Consider the following 27,836-nt stretch of genomic DNA (forward strand, 5'->3'; position numbering starts at 1 on the left):
ACTGCGTCTTAAAGCTATTGTGTTTTGACCTAACTGCCGATGTTAGCTTTCTTGCAGTTAGACATATCATCAAGTATGATTTTCAGCTTTAATTCAAACTTACAAAAGGAACTAGCGGAAATGTAACATCTCGCCTATTCATAGTTGAAGGTAACGGTATATCATCGCCATCACAAGTCTAATGCTCCATTCTAAAGACAATAAAGTTAAATAAGACAAAGAGAAAATAGAGTAATGGAATAAAATTCAACTTTAAACCAATTCTTACTTAAAAGGTAATGGCGCATCATCGTTACTACAAGCGTAGCGCTTCATAATGAAGACATTGAGTTAAATAAAGACACTTCCAGCGTAATGGAAGTAAGTAATGTAAGTAATTTGTAACATAATACGACTTATGCGACTTAACCCTGTCAACACCGGCCTGGGAGGAAGAAAGACTCGCCTCTCTGGCACACTGCCCGCACACAACACCCAAATAGAGAACCACATTAAAGACTGCACGCCAGGCCTTTCCACTCACATCAGTGAGCTACATGCTTATTTGCGCTGATGAAAGCACAATTTTGAAGAGTCGTCAGTTACCGATATCACAGCTAGGCATTGTTTAGATACAGTTAAAGCTTAGCTGTCGCCTGCTTACTTCCTACCCCCTCCCCCACAAGAAAAAAAAGTTCTTAAAACTAGTTTTCCACTTGCACGTCAGCTTCCTGTGGTCTCAGCGTCTATGTCTCCATGAAACCTGGTAAAACAAACCATTCTGACACTACATGAAATATCGCTGTTCCTTTACTGCTTTATTAATACATTATTAGATATCATAACCTAACCTTCACATCGAAAAAAGTAGTCAATAATTTTTTTTAAAATAAGAGTGCGATTTACTTTTATTTCAAGGAAATACTGCGTTGCACCAGTATTTTTCTTAACACTGTCCTAATCATGCTTTCCGAGAATACCAACCACATTCCATAAACGATTTCAAGAAAGTTTTGTCATTCGTAAAGAAAAAAAAATAAATGTGACAGGTCTGTCTCTGTAACGGTACAGAGCCAGACAAAAGACATAATATGTACCCAGACAGAAGACCCCGCCAGGCTAGGGTGGTACACGTGACGTGCTCGTGCCGAGCTAAGCGCCAGCTCGCCACTCTCATCTAGATAATTCATTCCTTAAATAATTGCATCAGCAGTTATTTACAACGTGAGTATTTCCTCAAGATATGAAGTATAGTAAGTAGAACAAAACTTGACTAGAAAGTCACTGAGTGTTGGAAAGGCCAAAGGTCACGCCATCATACTCAGGATCTTACCGTTGTACTCTTTGGAGGGTATTCATGCTTACAATGTCCTTTTACGATGTCACCATTTGAAGTAAACTGCAAGTTGGTGGATATACATAACCGACAGACTAGAAATGCTTAGTTGAATCAATTTTCAAGTGTCGTATCTCAGTCATACGCCGTAAACATTACCCATATTTAGTCACAAGCGAAACAGGTACAACGAGTAATAAAACATGTGAATTCAACACCTCACACTTCCCCTCCATCTCAAAGTATTTCGCCGAGCCTGATCAATGTGCGTCATGGAACATTTCCTTTGGCGAAAGGTAACCTTAGCATTTACATGTGTTAATGGTGTCTTTATTCTTGACTGTAGTTGAACTGGATCGTGAATTAAACATACGGAAGTGTAGCTTCTCTCTCTCTCTCTCTCTCTCTCTCTCTCTCTCTCTCTCTCTCTCTCTCTCTCTCTCTCTCTCTCTCTCTCTCTCTCTCTCTCTCTCTCTCTTGTCTTGGTATTATCTAGCTAGAATTGTTTATTAAATGGTAATGATGTACTTTTCTGGCTTTATTTTATGTGCACTAATCTGATGTAGATTAATGAAGGACAGTTATTGCAGTTTTCTGGACAGTTGTTGCAGTTTTCTTGAAAATTCTATCCAGTGGAAGTCGTTGTCGCAACAGATCTTTTGATTAGTACGGTTCCCGCCCTTGATCTTGCCCTTCCAATGGTTCTGTGGTCCCAGTTAGTTGGGCCTCAGCTCACTCTGGCACTGAACTTGGTGATGACACCCGCCTCTGGCCGAGCTCACACAGTCATACACTTATATAAAGCTTCACAAATAAGCAAAGACGCAAACATATATATAGGCGTATGCAGGCATAGCCTTCATGTACATGTGCATTTAACAATCCAAAACAGTTCACACAGAATCATTGGTTCCCTAAAAATACTTTATGTGCAAAAATATAGTTCCTGGAGGGCTTGTATCTAAACTTTCTTGTTCAACTTGTTTACCTTCATGTGTACGTATTTTTCTTCGTTCCAGTTGAATTACATACAATTAAAGAAAAGAAAAAGACGCAAAATATGATTGCTCAGACCCCGTCAACGGTGAGGGAGCGTTTAGTTATTATAATAAGTACGAACGTCATCAGTGTGTAAAAAAACCCTTGAGCAACTCAACTCAGCTTGCCCCGAAAGACATTAGCAACAACTTGCTCAAGGGTTTTCCCTTCTGGTGACGCTCATGCTTCCATATAAAACTAAACGCTCCTCGAAGGCGAAGGGGCTCTGTACACTTTTGTTTTGCTTCTTTAAACTATTAATTCTACCAAACAGACATGTGTTATAGCACTGAAACCTTTGTGACCTGTACTGTGATTTTTCCCGTAGAAATAAAACTGTTCCTATAGCCCTAGAGCGCGACGGTACGACCCCTGGGTGTAATGGTGTGTCCTCCTACCTGACCATTAAGGGTTAGATCGATCCCCAGGCCATTAATATTCGTAAGGGTCGTATGACCGTGCTCGGTCCCACATGGACTTGTAAAAAAAAAAAAAAAAAAAAACCGCATAGGCTTGCCGCGAGTGGTTTTATCTGGAAATATATCTCTCGCTGAAGTGAGTTTCATATTATTATCTATATCATTGTGGTGACTTCTCCAGATAAGAGCAAGAGGTGTGGCACGATAAGAGGTGTTACACATACAACGCAGGGGAAAACCCCGCGAAGTAGATTATGAGATCAGAATCGTGGTCAACGCAAGGGTTATATATCCCCTCCCGCTTGTTCACTATATGTGACCTCTTGCTGTAAGAAGAGCTTTACTGAGAATCTCCTAAGGCATATATATACCATTAACAATATGTAATCCAAGTACATAACATCACTAGTAATTTGTAAGTGCAATGTCTCTGACAGAATGATACGTATACGTAAATAGGGAAACCAGTTAATTAAGAATTTTTATTCTTGGAAGCTGTAAAGAAAAGAAAAAGATGCAAGTGTTCACATCAAGTCTATCTTAGGCTAGTGACTTGTTATTGTAGTCTATTCCCCCCAGACAGTAGATGTTTTCCGAGTCATCAGAAGGTGCCAAGAAGTGTTTGCACCTGAGCATATTATCTACACTGCAGTTTAATCATTAAGGGCGTCGTTACGACCTTTGAGAATGGTAGGTACGACCCATGAGCTCGACAATATGATTTTTGACTAAATAAAAGACCCAGAATATACTACTCCCGCACTGGTCTTTATACATTGCCACTTGGCCGTATGAAAAAAAAAAAAGGTAACTTTAGAATAATGCCTAGAACTGGAAATTCAAACACCGCTATGATCGCCTTGCTATAACAAAGCTATCCCAGACATACAGCGCCTTATTCATCCACAGCAGCTGCTGTGGTGGGTGAGGCCATCACCAGAGCCAGCCACAGTAGCTGGTGTAGACGGTGCAATATGTTCATAAATCCAATAATGATACACAACGCTGAGGTGTCTGTGTTACCGAGGTTGACAGTGGCCGGCCTACCGGCCAGTGGGGGGGTGTTGAGGTGCTGCTCCCGCCCCCCGGGGGAGGGGAGGAGGGCCCCCTATCCTCCAGGGGTTGGGTACATTGGGGTCCTCTCTCTATCACCACTGGGGAGGGGTGTGGGGTCGTCCCTTCCACTGGCGGGCCCCGCTACTCCCCAGGTATTATTATTATACCCCCACAAACGCCTTCACGAGCAATTACAACTATAGGATCCTTCATCCAGGGCCTCTTGTAGCTTCAAAGCTGCGCTTGGTTCAGTAGCAGGGATAGGATTAGGAACATACAGGAAGGTGAGGTGCAAAGGATAGAGCGAATTGGAACGATGTGGTATACAGGGGACGATGCACTCTCAATCGGCAGAACCTAGGCATATAAAGCTGTCGGGAGGAACCACAAAGAGGATTGTGGAGCTTGTTTGTGGACAGGGAGGCTTTGGTCCTAGTGCAATACACATGACAGCTAGAGTGTGGATGTGAGTGAATGAGGTGGCACAAAGAACAGACTAAGAAATGGCCTCTCTACCTGTCGTGTATAATGCATGGAAACCACGGTACCTTGTCTACAACCAGGCCCCACAGACCTCCCCGTGGTTTCCAACGACTGCCACGTATGCCATGGTGTAGCACAGAACGGTCAGGTATGTGTGGCGCTACAGCACGAAATCTAACAGTTAAAGTATAACGGGGACGGTAAGCCTGCTGAACTGGTATCTTGAGTCCCGTGTCCGAACGGCGCCCCGGGCGGTGCCTACACACACCAGACAACTCCAGCCCCACTTGACCCAAGTGTGAGCGGAGACCGGTTCATGGAACGCTGTGGACTCCACCCAGCTCAGCCCGTAGCACACAAGCTGGCTGGGTGGATGACTTCCACCCATGTCTGGAGAGCGAGTGGATATCATCCACTTCGAGCGGGTGAGAAAGCTCAGAGCGTTAGAGATTCCTGTTGCGTTCAAGGGCGGGGATAGGCTGTGGCTTCCGCTTCCTTCACTTTATGCCAGCACCTTCAACTGAACCCTTTGAGCACGAGGTTACCACCCTTTGGCGGGTATGAAGGCCTAGCCTTAGGCCCGACCCTTAACGTAATGATCCCTGGGTACGCCTCTCGACCCTTGGGTATAAAATAGCCTACCCTTAGACCCGACCCTTAACGTAACAATGCGGAAATACGAGGGTAAGACACTTGGGTATGGAGGTCTATAAGCCTACGACCTAACCCTTAACTTACCAACCCATAGGTACGAAGACGACCCCACAATGCCCAAGGGCAGGGTTATATCGTTCGTTGTACTTAAAGGTCGTACCGCCATGATATAAAGGATCGTACCGCCATGATATAAAGGATCGTACCGTCATGATGTAAAGGATCGTACCGTCATGATATAAAGGTTCGTTCCGTCATGATATAAAGGATCGTACCGTCATGATATAAAGGTTCGTTCCGTCATGATATAAAGGATCGTACCGTCATGATGTAAAGGATCGTACCGTCATGATATAAAGGATCGTACCGTCATGATGTAAAGGATCGTACCGTCATGATATAAAGGTTCGTTCCGTCATGATATAAAGGATCGTACCGTCATGATATAAAGGTTCGTTCCGTCATGATATAAAGGATCGTACCGTCATGATGTAAAGGATCGTACCGTCATGATATAAAGGATCGTACCGTCATGATGTAAAGGATCGTACCGTCATGATATAAAGGTTCGTTCCGTCATGATATAAAGGATCGTACCGTCATGATGTAAAGGATCGTACCGTCATGATATAAAGGTTCGTTCCGTCATGATATAAAGGATCGTACCGTCATGATATAAAGGTTCGTTCCGTCATGATATAAAGGATCGTACCGTCATGATATAAAGGATCGTACCGTCATGATATAAAGGATCGTACCGTCATGATATAAAGGTCGTACCGTCATGATATAAAGGATCGTACCGTCATGATATAAAGGATCGTACCGTCATGATATAAAAGTCGTACCGTCATGATATAAAGGTCGTACCGTCATGATATAAAGGATCGTACCGTCATGATATAAAGGTCGTACCGTCATGATATAAAGAATTGTACCGTCATGATATAAAGGATCGTACCGTCATGATATACAGAATTGTACCGTCATGATATAAAGGATCGTACCGTCATGATATACAGAATTGCACCGTCATGATATAAAGGACCGTACCGTCATGATATAAAGGACCGTACCGTCATGATATAAAGGACCGTACCGTCATGCTGTAGGGGTTATGAAATACAGAGCTTGTTTAGAAAGAATCCACTGGTGATCGGTTGCGATTCCAAGTTGAAACAGTTTAGAATTCCTGGTTTACAACTCCCTCCTGCAGGATCTAAGAAAAGTTCTGTTCATACGGTGATAAGTCGTTCCGCCGTGACCTATATATTGTACTCGCCATGTTGTCGGCTTTTAGAGAGTTTCTTCCGGAAAAAAAAGAAAAACAGTTTCCCGGCACATTAAAAGTACGGTTTGTTCGTCTTGTTTGTTCAGGCAATACAATATATATTTCCCTCTGGACATAAAGGAATATACTTGATCACGCTCTCAGTTGTGATCTTCATATATATATATATATATATATATATATATATATATATATATATATATATATATATATATATATATATATATATATATATATATGTATGTATGTATGTATATATGTATGTATGACTCATGGTGAGGTGCCTGAGGATTGGCGGAATGCGTGCATAGTGCCATTATACAAAGGCAAAGGGGATAAGAGTGAGTGCTCAAATTACAGAGGTATAAGTTTGTTGAGTATTCCTGGTAAATTATATGGGAGGATATTAATTGAGAGGGTGAAGGCATGTACAGAGCATCAGACTGGGGAAGAGCAGTGTGGTTTCAGAAGTGGTAGAGGATGTGTGGATCAGGTGTTTGCTTTGAAGAATGTATGTGAGAAATACTTAGAAAAGCAAATGGATTTGTATGTAGCATTTATGGATCTGGAGAAGGCATATGATAGAGTTGATAGAGATGCTCTGTGGAAGGTATTAAGAATATATGGTGTGGGAGGCAAGTTGTTAGAAGCAGTGAAAAGTTTTTATCGAGGATGTAAGGCATGTGTACGTGTAGTAAGAGAGGAAAGTGATTGGTTCTCAGTGAATGTAGGTTTGCGGCAGGGGTGTGTGATGTCTTCATGGTTGTTTAATTTGTTTATGGATGGGGTTGTTAGGGAGGTAAGTGCAAGAGTTTTGGAAAGAGGGGCAAGTATGAAGTCTGTTGGGGATGAGAGAGCTTGGGAAGTGAGTCAGTTGTTGTTCGCTGATGATACAGCGCTGGTGGCTGATTCATGTGAGAAACTGCAGAAGCTGGTGACTGAGTTTGGTAAAGTGTGTGAAAGAAGAAAGTTAAGAGTAAATGTGAATAAGAGCAAGGTAATTAGGTACAGTAGGGTTGAGGGTCAAGTCAATTGGGAGGTAAGTTTGAATGGAGAAAAACTGGAGGAAGTAAAGTGTTTTAGATATCTGGGAGTGGATCTGGCAGCGGATGGAACCATGGAAGCGGAAGTAGATCATAGGGTGGGGGAGGGGGCGAAAATCCTGGGAGCCTTGAAGAATGTGTGGAAGTCGAGAACATTATCTCGGAAAGCAAAAATGGGTATGTTTGAAGGAATAGTGGTTCAAACAATGTTGTATGGTTGCGAGGCGTGGGCTATGGATGGAGTTGTGCGCAGGAGGATGGATGTGCTGGAAATGAGATGTTTGAGGACAATGTGTGGTGTGAGGTGGTTTGATCGAGTAAGTAACGTAAGGGTAAGAGAGATGTGTGGAAATAAAAAGAGCGCGGTTGAGAGAGCTGAAGAGGGTGTTTTGAAATGGTTTGGGCACATGGAGAGAATGAGTGAGGAAAGATTGACCAAGAGGATATATGTGTCGGAGGTGGAGGGAACGAGGAGAAGTGGGAGACCAAATTGGAGGTGGAAAGATGGAGTGAAAAAGATTTTGTGTGATCGGGGCCTGAACATGCAGGAAGGTGAAAGGAGGGCAAGGAATAGAGTGAATTGGATCGATGTGGTATACCGGGGTTGACGTGCTGTCAGTGGATTGAATCAGGGCATGTGAAGTGTCTGGGGTGAACCATGGAAAGCTGTGTAGGTATGTATAGTTGCGTGTGTGGACGTATTTATATACATGTGTATGGGGGTGGGTTGGGCTATTTCTTTCGTCTGTTTCCTTGCGCTACCTCGCAAACGCGGGAGACAACGGCAAAAAAAAAAAAATATAAATATATATATATATATATATATATATATATATATATATATATATATATATATATATATATATATGTATATATTCGCGTATATTCCGTCGATGTGAATGCGTAAACAACAATTCATTGGAAGTACAAAGGTTAGTATACGCTATTGTCCTTGGTTTATTGGGTTAATAGCACATAAACCGAGTACTCACTGAGCTAGACTTTATACTGTGTTTACCGCGCACTCTACCACCATCCCCCCTCCCACCACACAACCCCATTGCCACACTTCCGCACCTCTCCACTCTACCAAAACCCCATTCTCCACCATTCTACCACATCTCTCCCCCACGGTACCCCATTTCCCCGCTTCATCAATTTTATATCTATGCATCCCACTTCTCTCTCTCTCTCTCTCTCTCTCTCTCTCTCTCTCTCTCTCTCTCTCTCTCTCTCTCTCTCTCTCTCTCTCTCTCTGCTGCCATGGCACTTCAAGATAGTTCCTTATCTCTTACTACTTCAAGCTCCCCCGTTAGAGGATATCATCTTAAAACCAAATTAACCTTATTCCCCTCTTAAAAGCAGCCTTGACACTTTCGAAAGGCGCACTGGACTAATTTGCGCCATTTCTTTGTCGACTGTCCATGAGATGACTTTCGTTTTCTGCGTGAAACTGTGTGAGAACGCATGATGAGCGATATGTTCTTCGCTATCAAGATATTCATGTTTCTCTATAGATGAATTCATGTGTGCGAAATATGTTCACGCCGATAACCCAGAACATAATTATGTCAAGGTCGAGATCAGATTGATTTTACCTAGTCTGTAATTGGGTTATATAGCTTTTGTTTAGCGACAAAAATAATCAAGTCTACAGAATGTTTATGAAGCACTGCGTTTCGGGGAATTAACGACGAAGCTATTCTATGAAAAGCTTTATTTTAAGAATATGATGTGTGTGTTATTTGCCATGATGCTTTTCATATTTGACATCTTTATTCCAGACTATGTATTGGTATTATACACCATTACAATTCGCTACATAGTGTATATTCTGGTCTACTACTTTTAAGTTTATCTTTATTCTTATTTCTTTATTTGTATATATGTATCTATCTATTTTCAGGGCTTCAATTTAAATCTGCCGGGTGATGATATTGCTAGCGACAGTGGCGCCAGAAAAACACGGCGGTAGGCTCGTGAAGTAACATCCGGGCGTTGGTGAAAGTTGTCTGTCCGCCATTGTTTTACTTGAACCTCCCACAGCCAAGTTTCATCCCGTGTCATCTGTCTCTCCTCCGTGGGAAGCCATCTGATTTTACCCGTTTGTGCTTCACTAGAAGTCGCATGTCAATCCAAAACCTTAATACTTTCGGTAAGTGGCCGCTATCCCTGTGAAAATTAGACAAACGCATCAGCTGGGCTTCAGTGACAAGATAGAATTGGTTGTCATTCTTTTGTCCTTGTTTGCAGGTTCATCTGAAAATCATCTAGCAGCGTCTTCCTTGTCCATTAAGTCTACATTGATGTTGTTTGTTAAGATTATCTTACATATTGGCGTAATTATATGGTTTGTATGGTGGAAATTAGATAGAATATTTCCTTGGGTCTTTTGTTATCAGGGGAATGACCACATTTCGAGCCCTTGTATTGCTTCTTTAGCTTGATTATTAGAATTATCGGATAACTGAGGTGGTGAAATACTCATGTAGTTTCAGGGCCCGGAACTCGATCTCAAGATGGTGCTTAATTTGGTATCGTTAGGTTTCGTAGATTAGTTGATTGAACGTCACAATCCCTGGCATCCATTTGCCTTTGTAGGATATAAGATAAGGATTTTGAACTGCATGGTAAAAATACATGTCACGTACCCAATTAAACTAGGATTTTCATTGGGGAAAATGTAGGGGTAAACTACAGTGAATAGAATTATTCAACCAAATTACGTTATTTTTCTTGACTGAATGTGCTAAAATTGAATGATTCATTTTTGGGGGGGAATGTTTAAAGGATAAGGCTCTTACATTGGAGTCGAATGAATCCTCTCAACTTCTGTTAATTTACGCTGTTACTATTAGTTGTGTCAAATTACTGAAGCTCAAAAAGTATCTTCTTTAGGCAGCTGATGATGCATTTTATTTTAATTAGCACTGATGAGTCTGTTATGAAGCAGCTCAGGGAAAGGAATTTTTTCACTTATGCAGTAACACTTTAAAGGTTTTGATGAAAGTTTTACTGATAGAGTCCTTTCTCTTTCATGAGTTTATTTAAAATGTGGGATTGTAGGTGTAGCTTTTTCTCCATTAATGTAAAGTTCTAATATTAGTTAGATTTAGAATTGAGGAAAATGGGGTAAAAACAAGTGAGAATGTAATAAACACTTAGTTAATGTTTGTCAAGATATATTGACTACAAAATTAATAAAATACAGTCCTAAGTTCATATTCTTGTCTTCACTGTAACTGCTAACCTAAAACAAGCTGGTGCTTGTTTGGATTCTAAAGGGCTTTATTTGGTCTGTAAGTCTATGTAAAACACTACAAAAAAGAAAATTTGTCTTAGATCTAGAAATGCCATATTTTTTAATTGTGTTCCACTGAATGTTGCCATCCTGCTTAAGGTTTGAATCCAAGATTTGCGTATGTATTGGGTAATATCAGGCGTTTATAAATATATAAGGATGGAAATGATGGCTGCGATATCTGTCCCATAGTAAAATTACTGTTTTCAGTATTCATGTGTTTGGGAGTAGACATGTTTTCTGATGGTTTTTGATGTTTTGCATAATTACGACTTTCATTTCTATAGCGGATCACTACCTTTTTATATATATGCCCCTTTTATCGAAAGATGATAGAAGATTTGGAGTGGGAATGGGGGTTTTTGGGTGAAGGAAGTCACAAAGAGTAGTGGTTTTTGGGAAGTGAAGTTCAGAATCATTCAGAAGACATCTAAACCCATTGGGTCAACAATTTTGACCAAACCAATCCTAAAAAAGTATTTTTGATTTTTGAAAGGGTAATCACACCCTGACCTACATAAAATCAGGTTTCTGCACATCTTTTAGAGTTTTTGAAATATTGTATACCTTCAGACCAAAATGATTTTTGGTATAGTTTTTAAAAGGGTAGGACGCAGATGAAATTTCTGTAATAATAGAACTAATATCTGTGGCTGTTTGTTTTTCTGTGTATTGATATTTAATGTTATAAATTATCTTCACATTTTCCCTCACCCTCAAGACTCTACCATTAACAAGATAATAACTGTAGTCTTTATGTGTAAAAGGAAAATTCCGCACAAAAACTGCCAAGGCAATGTTTATTCCATATAGGGTGTATGTAGATCAAACTTGCATTTGCCAATAGAAATTTTTCCTAAGGAAGACATGTGGTTAACTGAAACATTTGCAGAAATTGTCAGGGTCCATGTTAGCTTTACCGAACTTCCTCTCGCAGCCAAAGTTTACCAAAACTCAATTATGAATATTATCATTAGTATTATTAGTATTACCCCCAAAACCAATTTCTTTGAAAGAATCCTTGTGTTATCCAGGACTAATGTTTAAAGGACCCTGCAGCCCAAGGCTGCTCATTTTCATAGAAACTCCTTTGCGGAGTTCTTTGATGAGAATTTGCTACCAGTGATAAGCCTTGCCAAAAGCGAATTTTCTTATGGTGTAACCTCAAGCTGGCAGTCTGGAAATACCTTTAAATGTTGTAGATAAGAGATACAAATGTTTTTACTTGCCATCTACTGTGTTAAGATTATCCAATGATAATGGAGGACTCGAGAGTGGAAACCGGGTTTTGGGTGAAGGAAATCACGAAGAGTAGTTATTTGCGAGAGAAGTTAAGTTCAGAATCGTTCAGTGACTGAGTTTGGTAAAGTGTGTGAAAGAAGAAAGTTGAGAGTAAATGTGAATAAGAGCAAGGTTATTAGGTACAGTAGGGTTGAGGGTCAAGTGAATTGGGAGGTAAGTTTGAATGGAGAAAAACTGGAGGAAGTGAAGTGTTTTAGATATCTGGGGGTGGATTTGGCAGCGGATGGAACCATGGAAGCGGGAGTGAATCGCAGGGTGGGGCGAAAATTCTGGGAGCCTTGAAGAATTTGTGGAAGTTGAGAACATTATCTCAGAAAGCAAAAATGGGTATGTGTGAAGGAATAGCGGTTCCAACAATGCTGTATGGTTGCGAGGCCTGGGCTATGGATAGAGTTGTGCGGAGGAGGGTGAATGTGCTGGAAATGAGATGTTTGAGGACAATATGTGGTGTGAGGTGGTTTGATCGAGTAAGTAATAATAGGGTAAGAGAGATGTGTGGTAATAGAAAGAGTGTGGTTGAGAGAGCAGAAGAGGGTGTTTTGGAATGGTTTGGTCACATGGAGAGAAAGAGTGAGGAAAGATTGACCAAGAGTATATATGTGTCAGAGGTGGAGGGAACGAGGAGAAGTGGGAGACCAAATTGGAGGTGGAAAGATGGAGTGAAAAAGATTTTGAGTGATCGGGGCCTGAACATGCAGGAGGGTGAAAGGAGGGCAAGGAATAGAGTGAATTGGAGCGATGTGGTATACCGGGGTTGATGTGCTGTCAGTGGATTGAATCAGGGCATGTGAAGCGTCTGGGGTAAACCATGGAAAGCTGTGTAGGTATGTATATTTGCGTGTGTGGACGTATGTATATACATGTGTATGGGGGTGGGTTGGGCCATTTCTTTCGTCTGTTTCCTTGTGCTACCTCGCAAACGCGGGAGACAGGAAAAAAAAAAAAAAAAAGCATAATCTTCATTGCCTTATTTAATATGCAGTGGCATTGAGTAAAATTGGCACATGAATAATAAACAATGACAGTATGTCAGCATGTCCCCAGTCACTGCTCTACATTGAGATCTCATGTTTTCCAATTTATATGAACCTTATCTTACTTTATTTTCTTTGATACTAAACAACGTTCCATGATTATTTCTGCAATCATGATTAAAATTGATCACCAAAACGCAAGATGTTCTCATAAGTTCTGTTGATTTTTGTTTAGAGTACTTTCACATGAATAACCAACATTCCTTGATGTACTCTTAAGTACTTTATTTAATATATTTCAGTGTGAAAAGTAAGCTAGAGCAGACCTTCACAGATATCTTTTGTGATCACAATGCCAACGTTCCCTCTAGATTGAAGTTGCCATATGATATAACTGTACAGCAGGTTCTATCTTAATGTCATTGATAAGTTCTTGAAAAGTGCAACTCGAGTGAAACTGTGTACAGTGAAACCAGTTTTCCCATAGAACTAATGGTACATATGTTGTATTTTTGTGCCATAATAGAAATTAATTTTTATGTTTAATGAAGTAGAATAAGTATTAGAACAAGATTTGAAATAATGTATTATCTCTTTGACTGATTATAATGATTGTAAGGATAGGCCAAGATCAGGATTTTATAAACTAATATGTATAATAATGTTTGAACAAATGTCTTGATGAAAGCACATGATCATCTTAAGCAGTAGGGACTTCTGGAACAAGATGGCTCTCTCCTTGTTTCTGGAACAAGATGGCTTTCTCCTTGTTTGTCAGAACATGACGAAGAATGAGGTGACGTGTTATCACAGGTGTTCTTAGTGTGTCACCTATCTTACCAATATACTCAAACAATAAGTATTTCATTTCTTAAGACCCTTGGCACTTGTTTCTAAGATTTATGATTTTTTTATATATTTTTTTTTTTTTTTTTTTACTGTATCCTTATCATTGTTTAGGAGATTGATTTGCTGAGAGCACCGAGGCAAGATAGTTTTTTATTCAATTGTATTCTTATTTGCTGAGAGCACTGAGGCAAAATAGTTTTTTATTTGATTGGCTGTGAATCTTTTCTTGTGTTCAAACATTGTTCCACCAGCTTATTTGAAACTACCATGGCAGTGTTGATGGTATACAGTGTTATTCGTGTACATTTTGGGGTTTTGTCAACCACAAAATCTTGCAAAGCACCATTTCCTAGAGCAGTTCTGATGTGGAGCCAAGTTGATAAGTTACTGCTGATCATCTTTCATTTAAATACATGCAGTCAGCAGCTGGTATCTCATTAGAAAAAGGATACCTTTTAGTTGATATATTTTGATGACATTGGTGCTAGTGGATTCCTTACACCCTGTATAATTGGTATAGTATGGGTTTTTATCTGAAGCCTCTTCTAATCCCACAAGGTCAGGACTCCACAGCATGGGCAGGGTATTGAAGTAGAGGGAAATTTTAAAGTTGACTATTATACAGAGTGTAAGGAATTGATTAGGACCACTTTCATTAATCCATAAACTAGTTGAATCAGGAAGGCTGGAATATCCCAGGCTTTGAACTTTGCTTGAGGTCCTTTGCGAGTTACTTTCCTGCAATTGGTTGACAGCAGACGTACACCTAGTTCTTTATTCATTTTTTTCTTCTTTTTTGCAAATATTACAAATCAGTCCAAGGTGTATAGAATCCCAGGAAAGTGCTAGTTTGATGTTAGCTGAAAGCTGGCAACCCTCTTTTGGCCAGCGCAGTGTTTTGTACAGCAAACAGCTATTACCTTTTTTTTTGTGCAAATTATCTTACAAATCAATCAAAGGTGTACAGAATCCCAGCAAAGTACTGGTTGTATGTTAGCTGAGAGCTAGCATCCCTCTTGTGGCCAGTGTTTTGTACAGCAAACAGCTATTACTTTTTAGTATCTTACTGTCAGTTATACAGTTTTCCTGCATCGATGAGAAACTGGTGAAAACATTCCTTCTACTGAAAAATCACTCCTTATCAGAAAAAAATTCTAAATTAACATAATACTGCTGCTTCCATCCATATTTGGATACTTGTTCCCACTCATCACATCACGTTAGGTGCCACAAGATGTGACCAGTCAGATACACATCATATTGTTTGGTAAAAAGAAATTAATATTTATCAACAAACAAAAAGTGCCTGTTTATTTTTTCACTTTATCTCTGTTTACCACTTCAGTGAAATAGCACCATAATTTCAGGAGTTGATTGTTTATCTCTTTGATGCTTTGCATGTATAGCAGTCTGTAGTTCATTATTCTTGTTTGCACTGTCAAGGCTCCCATTACTCCTTTATCGTCCAGAGGACCCTTATAGGCAACTGCAGGGGTCGTGTTGCTGGAAGACCCCATGGTTGGCAGTTTAGCAGTTGGCAAGGTTCATAGGAAATTGAGGGTTGTGTATGAGACTTCCCTTTAGTTCTGTAATGTACACTACCAGATTAAGATCTGCATGATATACCTCAGAAATATACGTTTATTTTATACAAATGCATACCCTGCAAAAATACAAATATTCAATTCTCTATAGAAAAGTAATGAAGAAATAATAGTGTATAGAATGATGCTGGTATGTCACCCCTGTTGCTGTGCATATATGATTACTAAAAATTGGTAGAATCAACCCTGCCCTCAGTAAAATAGCCGGTGGCTGGGTTCCAGTCAAGTAAACCATGGTTGTATGGCTGGTAACTTGAGTCAAGTAGCTGTTTTGTATATGATGATTACTGGATTGTTGTCAATATATGTCAAATGTCAGCATAGATGGATCAGGTTTTATGCTGTCATTATGATTCGGTTTTAACACGTTATAGGCTTCTCATTCAGTATTATTTAACTGTTGTCCACCTTTTGGTTATAATGTAGGGTTTGGTTAGATTGATTGAAGTGCCTGTTTTAACCCAACACCTTCCTTATGTTTCAAAATGTCATTGGGTTAGAGTTACCTTGCTTGACTTAAATTTAAGTTAATGCTTCATGCTCATCGTACAGGTGAAATTAATGTTCATCTCCTTGCCTGCTGTAATTTACCTATATTTGAATTTAATATGTCCTTGCAGTATTGATAGCACCAGAAGAAAGTGAATTAGCTTTATGCTGCTTGACCAACTTGTTCCAGTAAACAGTATCAGCAGAATAATCTCTTATAAATATGTCAGTAGAAAGGGGGAATGTGAGGATCAGGGAAGGTAATTTATGTTTAAAATGAGCAATTTTGTCCTACAATGGCCATGTATTGTTGAGAAAATAAAGTAAAGAAATTAGGAGTTTGATTTGAAGCATGAAATTTAATGATATAATTTTATTATCCTCCAGTTTTTCTCCATTCAGACTTATATATTTATTTATTTATTTTGCTTTGTCGCTGTCTCCCGCGTTAGTGAGGTAGCGCAAGGAAAGACAAAAGAATGGCCCAACCCAGCCACCCACATACATGCAAATGTACATACCTATACATCTCAGTGTATACATATATATACACACACAGACATATACATATATACACATGTACAAAATTCATACTATCTGCCTTTATTCGTTCCCATCACCACCCTGCCACACATGAAATAACAACCCCCTGCCCCCGCATGTGGGCGAGGTAGCACTAGGAAAAGACAACAAAGGGCACATTCGTTCACACTCAGTCTCTAGCTGTCATGTATAATGCACTGAAACCACAGCACCCTTTCCACATCCAGGCCCCACAGAACTTTCCATGGTTTAACCCAGATGCTTCACACGCCCTGGTTCAATCTATTGACAGCACGTCGACCCCGGTATACCACATCGTTCCAACTCTATTCCTTGCACACCTTTCACTCTCCTCCATGTTCAGGCCACGATCACTCAAAATCTTTTTCACTCCATCTTTCCACCTCCAATTTGGTCTCCCACTTCTCCTCGTTCCCTCCACCTCCGACACATATATCCCCTTGGTCAATCTTTCCTCACTCATTCTCTCCATGTGCCCAAACCATTTCAAAACACCTTCTTCTGCTCTCTCAACCATGCTCTTTTTATTTCCACACATCTCTCTTACCCTTACATTACTTACTCGATCCAACCACCTCACACCACACATTGTCCTCAAACATCTCATTTCCAGCACATCCACCCTCCTGCGCACAACTCTATCCATAGCCCACACCACGCAACCATACAACATTGTTGGAACCACTATTCCTTCAAACATACCCATTTTTGCTTTCCGAGATAATGTTCTTGACTTCCACACATTCTTCAAGGCTCCCAGGATTTTCGCCCCCTCCCCCACCCTATGACTCACTTCCTCTTCCATGGTTCCATCCGCTGCCAGATCCACTCCCAGATATCTAAAACACTTTACTTCCTCCAGTTTTTCTCCATTCAAACTTACCTCCCAATTGACTTGACCCTCAACCCTACTGTACCTAATAACCTTGCTCTTATTCACATTTACTCTTAACTTTCTTCTTTCACACACTTTACCAAACTCAGTCACCAGCTTCTGCAGTTTCTCACATGAATCAGCCACCAGCGCTGTATCATCAGTGAACAACAACTGACTCACCTCCCAAGCTCTCTCATCCACAACAGACTTCATTTTTGCCCCTCTTTCCAAAACTCTTGCATTCACCTCCGTAACAACCCCATCTATAAACAAATTAAACAACCATGGAGACATCACACACCCCTGCTGCAAACCTACATTCACTGAGAACCAATCACTTTCCTCTCTTCCTACATGTACACATGCCTTACATCCTCGATAAAAACTTTTCACTGCTTCTAACAACTTGCCACCCACACCATATATTCTTAATACCTTCCACAGAGCGTCTCCATCAACTCTTATCATATGCCTTCTCCAGATCCATAAATGCTACATACAAATCCATTTGCTTTTCTAAGTATTTCTCGCATACATTCTTTAAAGCAAACACCTGATCCACACATCCTCTACCACTTCTGAAACCACACTGCTCTTCCCCAATCTGATGCTCTGTACATGCCTTCACCCTCTCAATCAATACCCTCCCATATAATTTACCAGGAATACTCAACAAACACCTCTGTAATTTGAGCACTCACTCTTATCCCCTTTGCCTTTGTACAATGGCACTATGCACGCATTCCGCCAATCCTCAGGCACCTCACCATGAGTCATACATACATTAAATAACCTTACCAACCAGTCAACAATACAGTCACCCCCTTTTTTAATAAATTCCACTGCAATACCATCCAAACCTGCTGCCTTGCTGGCTTTCATCATCCGCAAAGCTTTTACTACCTCTTCTCTGTTTACCAAATCATTTTCCCCAACCCTCTCACTTTGCACACCACCTCGACCAAGACACCCAATATCTGCCACTCTATCATCAGACACATTCAACAGACCTTCAAAATACTCACTCCATCTTCTTCTCATATCACCACTACTTGTTATCACCTCCCCATTTTCACCCTTCACTGAAGTTCCCATTTGCTCCCTTGTCTTACGCACTTTATTTACCTCCTTCCAGAACATCTTTTTATTCTCCCGAAAATTTACTGATAGTCTCTCACCCCAACTCTCATTTGCCCTCTTTTTCACCTCTTGCACCTTTCTCTTGACCTCCTGTCTCTTTCTTTTATACATCCACTCAATTTCATTTTTTCCCTGCAAAAATCGTCCAAATGCCTCACTCTTCGCTTTCACTAATAATCTTACTTCTTCATCCCACCACTCACTACCCTTTCTAATCAACCCACCTCCCATGCTTCTCATGCCACAAACATCTTTTGCGCAATCCATCACTGATTCCCTAAATACATCCCATTCCTCCCCCACTCCCCTTACTTCCATTGTTCTCACCTTTTTCCATTCTGTAATCAGTCTCTCCTGGTACTTCCTCACACAAGTCTCCTTCCCAAGCTCACTTACTCTCACCACCCTCTTCACCTTAGCCTCCACAAGATAATGATCAGACATCCCTCCAGTTGCACCTCTCAGCACATTTACATCCAAAAGTCTCTCTTTCGCACGCCTGTCAATTAACACGTAATCCAATAACGCTCTCTGGCCATCTCTCCTACTTACATATGTATATTTATGTATATCTTGCTTTTTAAACCAGGTATTCCCAATCACCAGTCCTTTTTCAGCACATAAATCTACAAGCTCTTCACCATTTCCATTTACAACACTGAACACCCCATATATATATATATATATATATATATATATATATATTCTTTTTCATACTATTCGCCATTTCCCGCATTAGCGAGGTAGCGTTAAGAACAGAGGACTGGGCCTTTTTCGGAATATCCTCACCTGGCCCCCTCTGTTCCTTCTTTTGGAAAATTAAAAAAAAAAAAAAACGAGAGGGGAGGATTTCCAGCCCCCCGCTCCCTCCCCTTTTAGTCGCCTTCTACGACACGCAGGGAATACGTGGGAAGTATTCTTAATCCCCTATCCCCAGGGATAATATATATATATATATATATATATATATATAAAGGTGAGATAACACTTTAATAGTTCATATGATTTTTTTTTTTTTTTTTTTTTTTTTTTTGCCGGTCTCCCGCGTTTGCGAGGTAGCGCAAGGAAACAGATGAAAGAAATGGCCCAACCCACCCCCATACACATGTATATACATACGTCCACACACGCAAATATACATACCTACACAGCTTTCCATGGCTTACCCCAGACGCTTCACATGCCTTGATTCAATCCACTGACAGCACGCCAACCCCGGTATACCACATCGCTCCAATTCACTCTATTCCTTGCCCTCCTCTCACCCTCCTGCATGTTCAGGCCCCGATCACACAAAATCTTTTTCACTCCATCTTTCCACCTCCAATTTGGTCTCCCTCTTCTCCTCGTTCCCTCCACCTCCGACACATATTCTCTTGGTCAATCTTTCCTCACTCATTCTCTCCATGTGTCCGAACCATTTCAAAACACCCTCTTCTGCTCTCTCAACCACGCTCTTTTTATTTCCACACATCTCTCTTACCCTTACGTTACTTACTCGATCAAACCACCTCACACCACACATTGTCCTCAAACATCTCATTTCCAGCACATCCATCCTCCTGCGCACAACTCTATCCATAGCCCACGCCTCGCAACCATACAACATTGTTGGAACCACTATTCCTTCAAACATACCCATTTTTGCTTTCCGAGATAATGTTCTAGACTTCCATACATTCTTCAAGGCTCCCAGAATTTTCGCCCCCTCCCCCACCCTATGATCCACTTCCGCTTCCATGGTTCCATCCGCTGCCAGATCCACTCCCAGATATCTAAAACACTTCACTTCCTCCAGTTTTTCTCCATTCACACTCACCTCCCAATTGACTTGACCCTCAACCCTACTGTACCTAATAACCTTGCTCTTATTCACATTTACTCTTAACTTTCTTCTTTCACACACTTTACCAAACTCAGTCACCAGCTTCTGTAGTTTCTCACATGAATCAGCCACCAGCGCTGTATCATCAGCGAACAACAACTGACTCACTTCCCAAGCTCTCTCATCCCCAACAGACTTCATACTTGCCCCTCTTTCCAAAACTCTTGCATTCACCTCCCTAACAACCCCATCCATAAACAAATTAAACAACCATGGAGACATCACACACCCCTGCCGCAAACCTACATTCACTGAGAACCAATCACTTTCCTCTCTTCCTGCACATACACATGCCTTACATCCTCGATAAAAACTTTTCACTGCTTCTAACAACTTGCCTCCCACACCATATATTCTTAATACCTTCCACAGAGCATCTCTATCATCTCTATCATATGCCTTCTCCAGATCCATAAATGCTACATACAAATCCATTTGCTTTTCTAAGTATTTCTCACATACATTCTTCAAAGCAAACACCTGATCCACACATCCTCTACCACTTCTGAAACCACACTGCTCTTCCCCAATCTGATGCTCTGTACATGCCTTCACCCTCTCAATCAATATCCTCCCATATAATTTACCAGGAATACTCAACAAACTTATACCTCTGTAATTTGAGCACTCACTCTTATCCCCTTTGCCTTTGTACAATGGCACTATGCACGCATTCCGCCAATCCTCAGGCACCTCACCATGAGTCATACATACATTAAATAACCTTACCAACCAGTCAACAATACAGTCACCCCCTTTTTTAATAAATTCCACTGCAATACCATCCAAACCTGCTGCCTTGCCAGCTTTCATCTTCCGCAAAGCTTTACTACCTCTTCTCTGTTTACCAAATCATTTTCCCTAACCCTCTCACTTTGCACACCACCTCGACCAAAACACCCTATATCTGCCACTCTATCATCAAACACATTCAACAAACCTTCAAAATACTCACTCCATCTCCTTCTCACATCACCACTATTTGTTATCACCTCCCCATTTGCGCCCTTCACTGAAGTTCCCATTTGCTCCCTTGTCTTACGCACTTTATTTACCTCCTTCCAGAACATCTTTTTATTCTCCCTAAAATTTAATGATACTCTCTCACCCCAACTCTCATTTGCCCTTTTTTCACCTCTTGCACCTTTCTCTTGACCTCCTGTCTCTTTCTTTTATACATCTCCCACTCAATTTCATTTTTTCCCTGCAAAAATCGTCCAAATGCCTCTCTCTTCTCTTTCACTAATACTCTTACTTCTTCATCCCACCACTCACTACCCTTTCTAATCAACCCACCTCCCACTCTTCTCATGCCACAAGCATCTTTTGCGCAATCCATCACTGATTCCCTAAATACATCCCATTCCTCCCCCACTCCCCTTACTTCCATTGTTCTCACCTTCTTCCATTCTGTACTCAGTCTCTCCTGGTACTTCCTCACACAAGTCTCCTTCCCAAGCTCACTTACTCTCACCACCCTCTTTACCCCAACATTCACTCTTCTTTTCTGAAAACCCATACAAATCTTCACCTTAGCCTCCACAAGATAATGATCAGACATCCCTCCAGTTGCACCTCTCAGCACATTAACATCCAAAAGTCTCTCTTTCGCGCGCCTGTCAATTAACACGTAATCCAATAACGCTCTCTGGCCATCTCTCCTACTTACATAAGTATACTTATGTATATCTCGCTTTTTAAACCAGGTATTCCCAATCATCATATGATTTTATTTGACATAATTTTTCTGTACATGTGGCATGACATGTTTTATTGTGACAGTCCACCTCATCCGGTACCAGTACCTGACTATAATTATTTAAATCCCCACATCAAAATGGAGTGCAGCCACCTAGTGTCACATGGCAAGGGTTGACATGGGTAGCTGGATTTTTTTTTTTTTTTTAATTCTCTCAATGATTTGGTTAATGACAGGATGGGCTTTAAAGTTGCATGGGGACAAATTAAAGTTCTTAGTATTAGTAATTAAGAGATTCAGTGATGCGTATGGCATAATCAGCTGAGGGTTATGGAATAACAGGATTTTCCTACAGGAGCACTGTGTACTTGTCCTACCCTTTGGCAAAATGGTAGGAGTAATAGATTGATGCATTAGAAACATTTAGGCTGGAGCATTAGGTAGTTATAGTCATTAGGAGACTCTGCAAACACTGCACTGAAGTTACCCTCTCCCGGTGACCTGTTAAGTTACTAAAAGCCAAGAAGCGCACTGGAATTAGTAAGTTATGGAGACTGTTGTCATGGTCGTCACATTTAGGGCATTCCAGGTGGGACAGACATCAGAGGTATAGATAAATGCTTATATTGTATATTTTTGTCACCAAAAGTGCTATTTAGTAGAACATGTTCAGATGTTGTTCTGCTTTTGACTGTATATGCAAGTGGTAATGCCAGGTTTTGTGTGTTTTAAGTAGCAAAGACTACCTACACTCACGGTATAAGTTGGATATTTCTGAGTGAACCAAAGTGCTAAATACCCTTGTTCCACCCAGTGTATTCATATCATAGAAGTATGGTTAAAGAATCTTTACATTTATATGATTAGTGTATAATTTTAATTGTTTTGATCTTACATCCAACATGAAAACATAGTAAATGTGTATCAAGTAGTATTAATACTAATTGAAACTATTTCAGACCCCTTTGCTGATGCAGCACATGGGACAGACAAGGATGTCCAGGATGGCCTTGTGCATATAAGGTTAGTTTTGGCATATTTTGAATGAATGTGATATACTTTGTAATTTTGTTACGTAGAGGGATAGTGAAGTTTGACATGTTATTTTGTGTTAATGTAATCTACTACATGCTGAGTGTGGGGAATGACCAGGAATATTATGAGTCACCAGGATTATTACTAGAGAATCAAAAACGTAACTCCCCCCCCAAATACAAGTTAACGTGGTAGGTAGTAGTTGATAGGCAGCCACTGACAGGTAGGTATGTTACCAGTACTGCATGCATGGGTGTGTCTGGAGGGTTAGTGTTAACTGCACAGTGCTATTACTTCAGTGGTTGCAAAGTTGCACTTCTCTGACCCAGGTAGGTGTTTTTACTTTCTGCCTCACCCACACATGGACTGCTGGCAATTCTGTCTGTCCACAAACATACAGTCTCTCCCTGTCGCACACAACACAGCACAACTTGCACATCTGTGGTCATCAGAGGTATAAATTAATACGTAGAAAGTGAGCAGGGCAGCTAATGCACCCCAGTGAGTTAGGCATCCTTGCCTTTTGTCAGCCTGTGAGGATGGGTCCATCCAAATTCTTTATAAAGATGCATTCCTACATCCACCCCATGTAGATGGGACAAAAGTTTATGATAGTTAAGGAAATCTTTCCCCAATCAGACTGTCAGAATTCAGTACTGCTGGGAACTCGGTAGCTTTGAGAGAGTTCTTGGAGTGGTCTGGGAAGATATAATTTTTCATAGAAAACCATGAAATGGTTTTGTTTACTGGTATGTTTTGAAGACAAAAGTGTTGCCAGTAGATGCCATTAATATATAAAGAATGCAAGTAATAGAAACAATAATCTGTGAAGTCCAAAATTATTGCACAGATATGTACAAGGTTTACCTGACATACCTGCTTAAGTAGGGTAAGTAGGTCTCAAGTGCGATGGCCTCTAGTAACTGCTGATAAGAGGAGTAGCACTTCTTTTTCTCAGTTATTAAGGTAGGTGATCCTTTTTAATAAACAGGGTAAGGAAAGAGTGTCATAATGTGAAGAAAAGCGTTGACTTTTATTTAAGAAATACATAACTGATTTGTTGTACACAAGATGGATAAAATTCATCCAGCCTTTCAGCTCACTCAGTTGTTTTCTTGGACTTAAATTTATGGAATCTTTTTACTGTGGATAAAGATGTTTCAGAAAAGGGGATTGATAAGATAGTATGGATAATTTGAATGCTGTAGACAACCTTTCATTTTGTATGATTTACTCAGAATATTACATAAATGGTGATTTGAATGTACGTCAGGATACATGAGGTCTTGGTATTTTGAGCCACAAATCTAGGATAAGCATCTTGAGATCCTTTCTAATATTGAAAATTCTTTTCAACTAAAAACAAAGGAATGTGTTGTTTAATTTGCGGAATTCCCCTTACTTGCAACACATTATGGTGATGAACATCTAGTTTTAAGGGATGCAGCATTCAGTATGTTTGTGCACACCTGTATACCTTTTTTTTTTTAAACATCAGATACCACACTCAGTGTATCATTGTAGTTATCTCTTAAGTTTATTGAAATAGTTTGTATCATTAACACTGCTTCATATTTGTGTGATTTGATTGGTTAGGAGAATTTAGGAGTCTGCAAACACTGCACTAGAGTTGCCCTCTGCCAGTGGCCTGTTCAGGGTTAGGCACTAAAGGCTAAGAAGCGGCACTGGACTTCATTAAGTAAGGAGACTCTATTGTTGAGGCCACCCCTTTGAGGGAGTTCCAGGTGGGAACAGGCATCAAGATATATTGATATTTAGATAGGAGAATGTATTTCAAGACTGAAATCATTCTTTATTGATTTCCCAGCTTATGGTGACCTGAAGTTTCATGCTTTACCTCCACGTAATACATACAAAATTGATCAGGGTAGTCTTGAAAATATTAAGATTTCTTTGACAGATTTGTTGTTGTAATTAATATATAGTATGTCATTGAGATGGCCTTTCCTCTCATCCCTTCAGTGCCTGGAAAAAAATTAATAAATTTAGGATATAAAGCTAATAATACTGAAAGGATATATATTTTTTAGGAGTAGGAAGTGGTAGTTGGTAGGAAGCCACTGACCAGGGAGGTACATTACTGGTACTAACCGCCTGGGTATTGGTAGTATTGGTGGCGGCTGTATAGGGAGCCAGCGCTTTAAGAATTGTTAAGTTGCACTCCTCTATGACCTAGGTAGCTGTCTTTGCTTTCTGCTTTGCACACATTATTTGCTGGCATTTTGTCCGTGATATACAATCTCTCCATGTCACACACAACACTTAACCTTCACATCTCATTCTTTGTAAGTAGATTTTCATGTAGTGAACGCTATGCACTAGCCCTGCGTTTTGGCAAATAATGCATGTATTAGGCAGGAGCATTTAAAGTAATAGGTAGGAATAATAGGTAAGAGCATTTGGTAGGAGCCTCTAAAAACATTGTACTAGAGGTGCCCTCTGCCAATGATCTGTTTAGGGTGAGGCACTAAAGCAGGGGTTCCCAACTTTGGGGTTGCAAAATGTTGCTAAAGTGTGTGTGTGTGTGTGAAAAGCCTTGAGAATGTAGATATTTTTTATATATATGTCACAGTCTCTTCAGCACATGACCTCTTCCAGGAGAGATCAGTAACTCGGTTCTGGTTTGCTGTGCATCAATCGTATTCCAAAGTCAGTATGTTAGCCTTTTGTGTTCTGCCATTTGCCTTCACCTATCTTTGTGAGTCTTGGTTTTCATCACTTGTCCAAATCAAAATGAAGAGCAGAAGCAGACTGGATGTCGAGGTTGACATGAGACTGTCTCTCAAACACCCAGCCATGCAATAGCAAGACTCTTCTCTGATGCAGTCCCATCCATCCCAGTAGTTAGGTTAGAGAGTTGATGAAATGATGGGTATCAAGAAGTAAAAATATGAACTTGGTTTAATAAACTGTATAAATGTACCTAATGACATTGTATGATGTATCATAGAAGCAGTTAAATCTATTATTCATTGTTTTGTTGTTTCACGTTTTCACTTCTTACTCAAGGGATTGTTGAATGACTGGAAGTGAATAGGCTAAAGTAGGTATTTTGAGAAAGGGTTTGAGACCTACTGCATAAAGGCTAAGAAGTGGCACTAGAGTTCATTAGGTAGGACCATTATGCTAGAGCATTTTGGTAGTAGAAGTAGGTTGAAACATTAGATAGATAGTAATAGCCAGTAGGAACATTAGATTTTAATGACTGCACTGGAGTTGCCCTATGCCAGTCATCTATTAAGGATGAGGCTTAGATAAAAAGGCTAGGAAGTGGCACTGGAGTTCAGTTTTGTTGATTCTTTTGCCTTAAACCCCCCCAGCACACACACACACACAAGTTCCCAGAGGGAATGGGCATTGGAAACTATTCCTCAAATAGACCAGAAGTTTCAGCTGGGAACCAGATAGGGGAAAATTAGTTAAATATTTTCATATGTAAACAAGGATACCAATCTACAGATGTAACTGCCATATTACATAGACATACAGCCACTGAACATACATACATAATGTAAGCTGCTTATCTCACTTTTACAAATGCAAATACAGCAAGTTTCCTGAATGTATCCTTCCAACAGAATCCAGCAGCGCAATGGCCGGAAGACACTCACTACGGTGCAGGGTCTGTCTTCTGGCTATGATTTAAAGAAAATTGTCCGTGCTTGCAAGAAGGAGTTTGCATGCAACGGCACTGTGGTTGAACACTCAGAATACGGAGAAGTGAGTACTTGAATAGAACCCAAGTTTTTAAGGATTAATGCAAATTGAAGTACATCAGATTATTGCATAACTAAAGATATATGTATTATTGCTCATGGGATAGCAGGAGAATGCTGTAATGTCTTCTGTTTCATTTGATTCATAGATCAGCTGACTTGATAATAAATGCACAGAAAATCATCTAAAAACCAGGTTTGCCTTTCATTACTTTAGGACTGGATTGTCTGGTTAGGTCTGTAAATGGTTATTGTTAAAATGAAACATATAAATAATAAATGATGTATTTACAGGTGTTGCAGCTGCAGGGTGACCAGCGAGAAAATATTTGCCAATTCCTGACCAAGGTGGGGCTAGTTAAGGCTGACCAGATCAAGGTGCACGGCTTCTAATGCCCCACCTATACATTCAACTGCCCCGCTGTCCGGTGCCCTGGTCATGCCACTAGTTTCCCAACTTGTCCCACACGACAGAAGTTCCCCCACTGCAGCTGCCACAACTTGATAACCATGTGATACCCTGTGTCCACTTGGTTTCATGTCGATGATACTGATAATTTTGAATACTTCCAACGCTAAGATCATTTCTATGATCCCAGCCGAAGCTAAGGGTTCGGAGTCTGGAGGAGAACTAACGGAGGCTCAGTAATACTGAGATATCAATTATTGTGGGAGTGGCGGTGGCGGGAGGGATGCGGCCAACTGGGTGGCCGTAGCACAACATCACGATATAATCCAAGTGCCACGCCTCCTAGCAATAACATCGTTATTATGAGATATTACACTAGGTTTTCATAAATGCTTGCCTCCCAGTAGGACATGTACACTTGTACAGAATTCACTTGACAGCTTCAGAACTAGGATGTATCTGGATGATTGTATAGATGTTTTCCGGGAATGATTGTTTATGTTAGAGCGAGCACGAGGACTGTATTGATTTTTCAGGCTGTTATTTTTCTACACAGTAATCACTCAAATTGGTTTTTAACGTCAGTGTTTTATGTTTGTTTGGTGTCTAGTATGGCTTGTCAGTGATGTATAACCAAATAAAAACCTTTCAATAAAAGTGGAAAATCCCAAA

General features: G+C 40.4%; 1 protein-coding gene across 1 annotated transcript; it reads left to right on the forward strand.

Moving 5' to 3' along the window:
- Window positions 1-1,078: 1,078 nt before the first annotated feature.
- eIF1 (eukaryotic translation initiation factor eIF1) lies at window positions 1,079-27,836 on the forward strand. Its single transcript, XM_071666626.1, has 5 exons — window positions 1,079-1,203; window positions 9,206-9,454; window positions 22,943-23,006; window positions 26,618-26,759; window positions 27,050-27,836. The coding sequence occupies exons 2-5, from the start codon at window positions 9,427-9,429 to the stop codon at window positions 27,146-27,148; spliced, it is 333 nt and encodes a 110-aa protein (XP_071522727.1). The 5' UTR covers window positions 1,079-1,203; window positions 9,206-9,426; the 3' UTR covers window positions 27,149-27,836.

This window comes from Panulirus ornatus, chromosome 11 (genome assembly GCF_036320965.1).
Source record: "Panulirus ornatus isolate Po-2019 chromosome 11, ASM3632096v1, whole genome shotgun sequence".
Taxonomy (NCBI): Eukaryota; Metazoa; Arthropoda; class Malacostraca; order Decapoda; family Palinuridae; genus Panulirus; species Panulirus ornatus.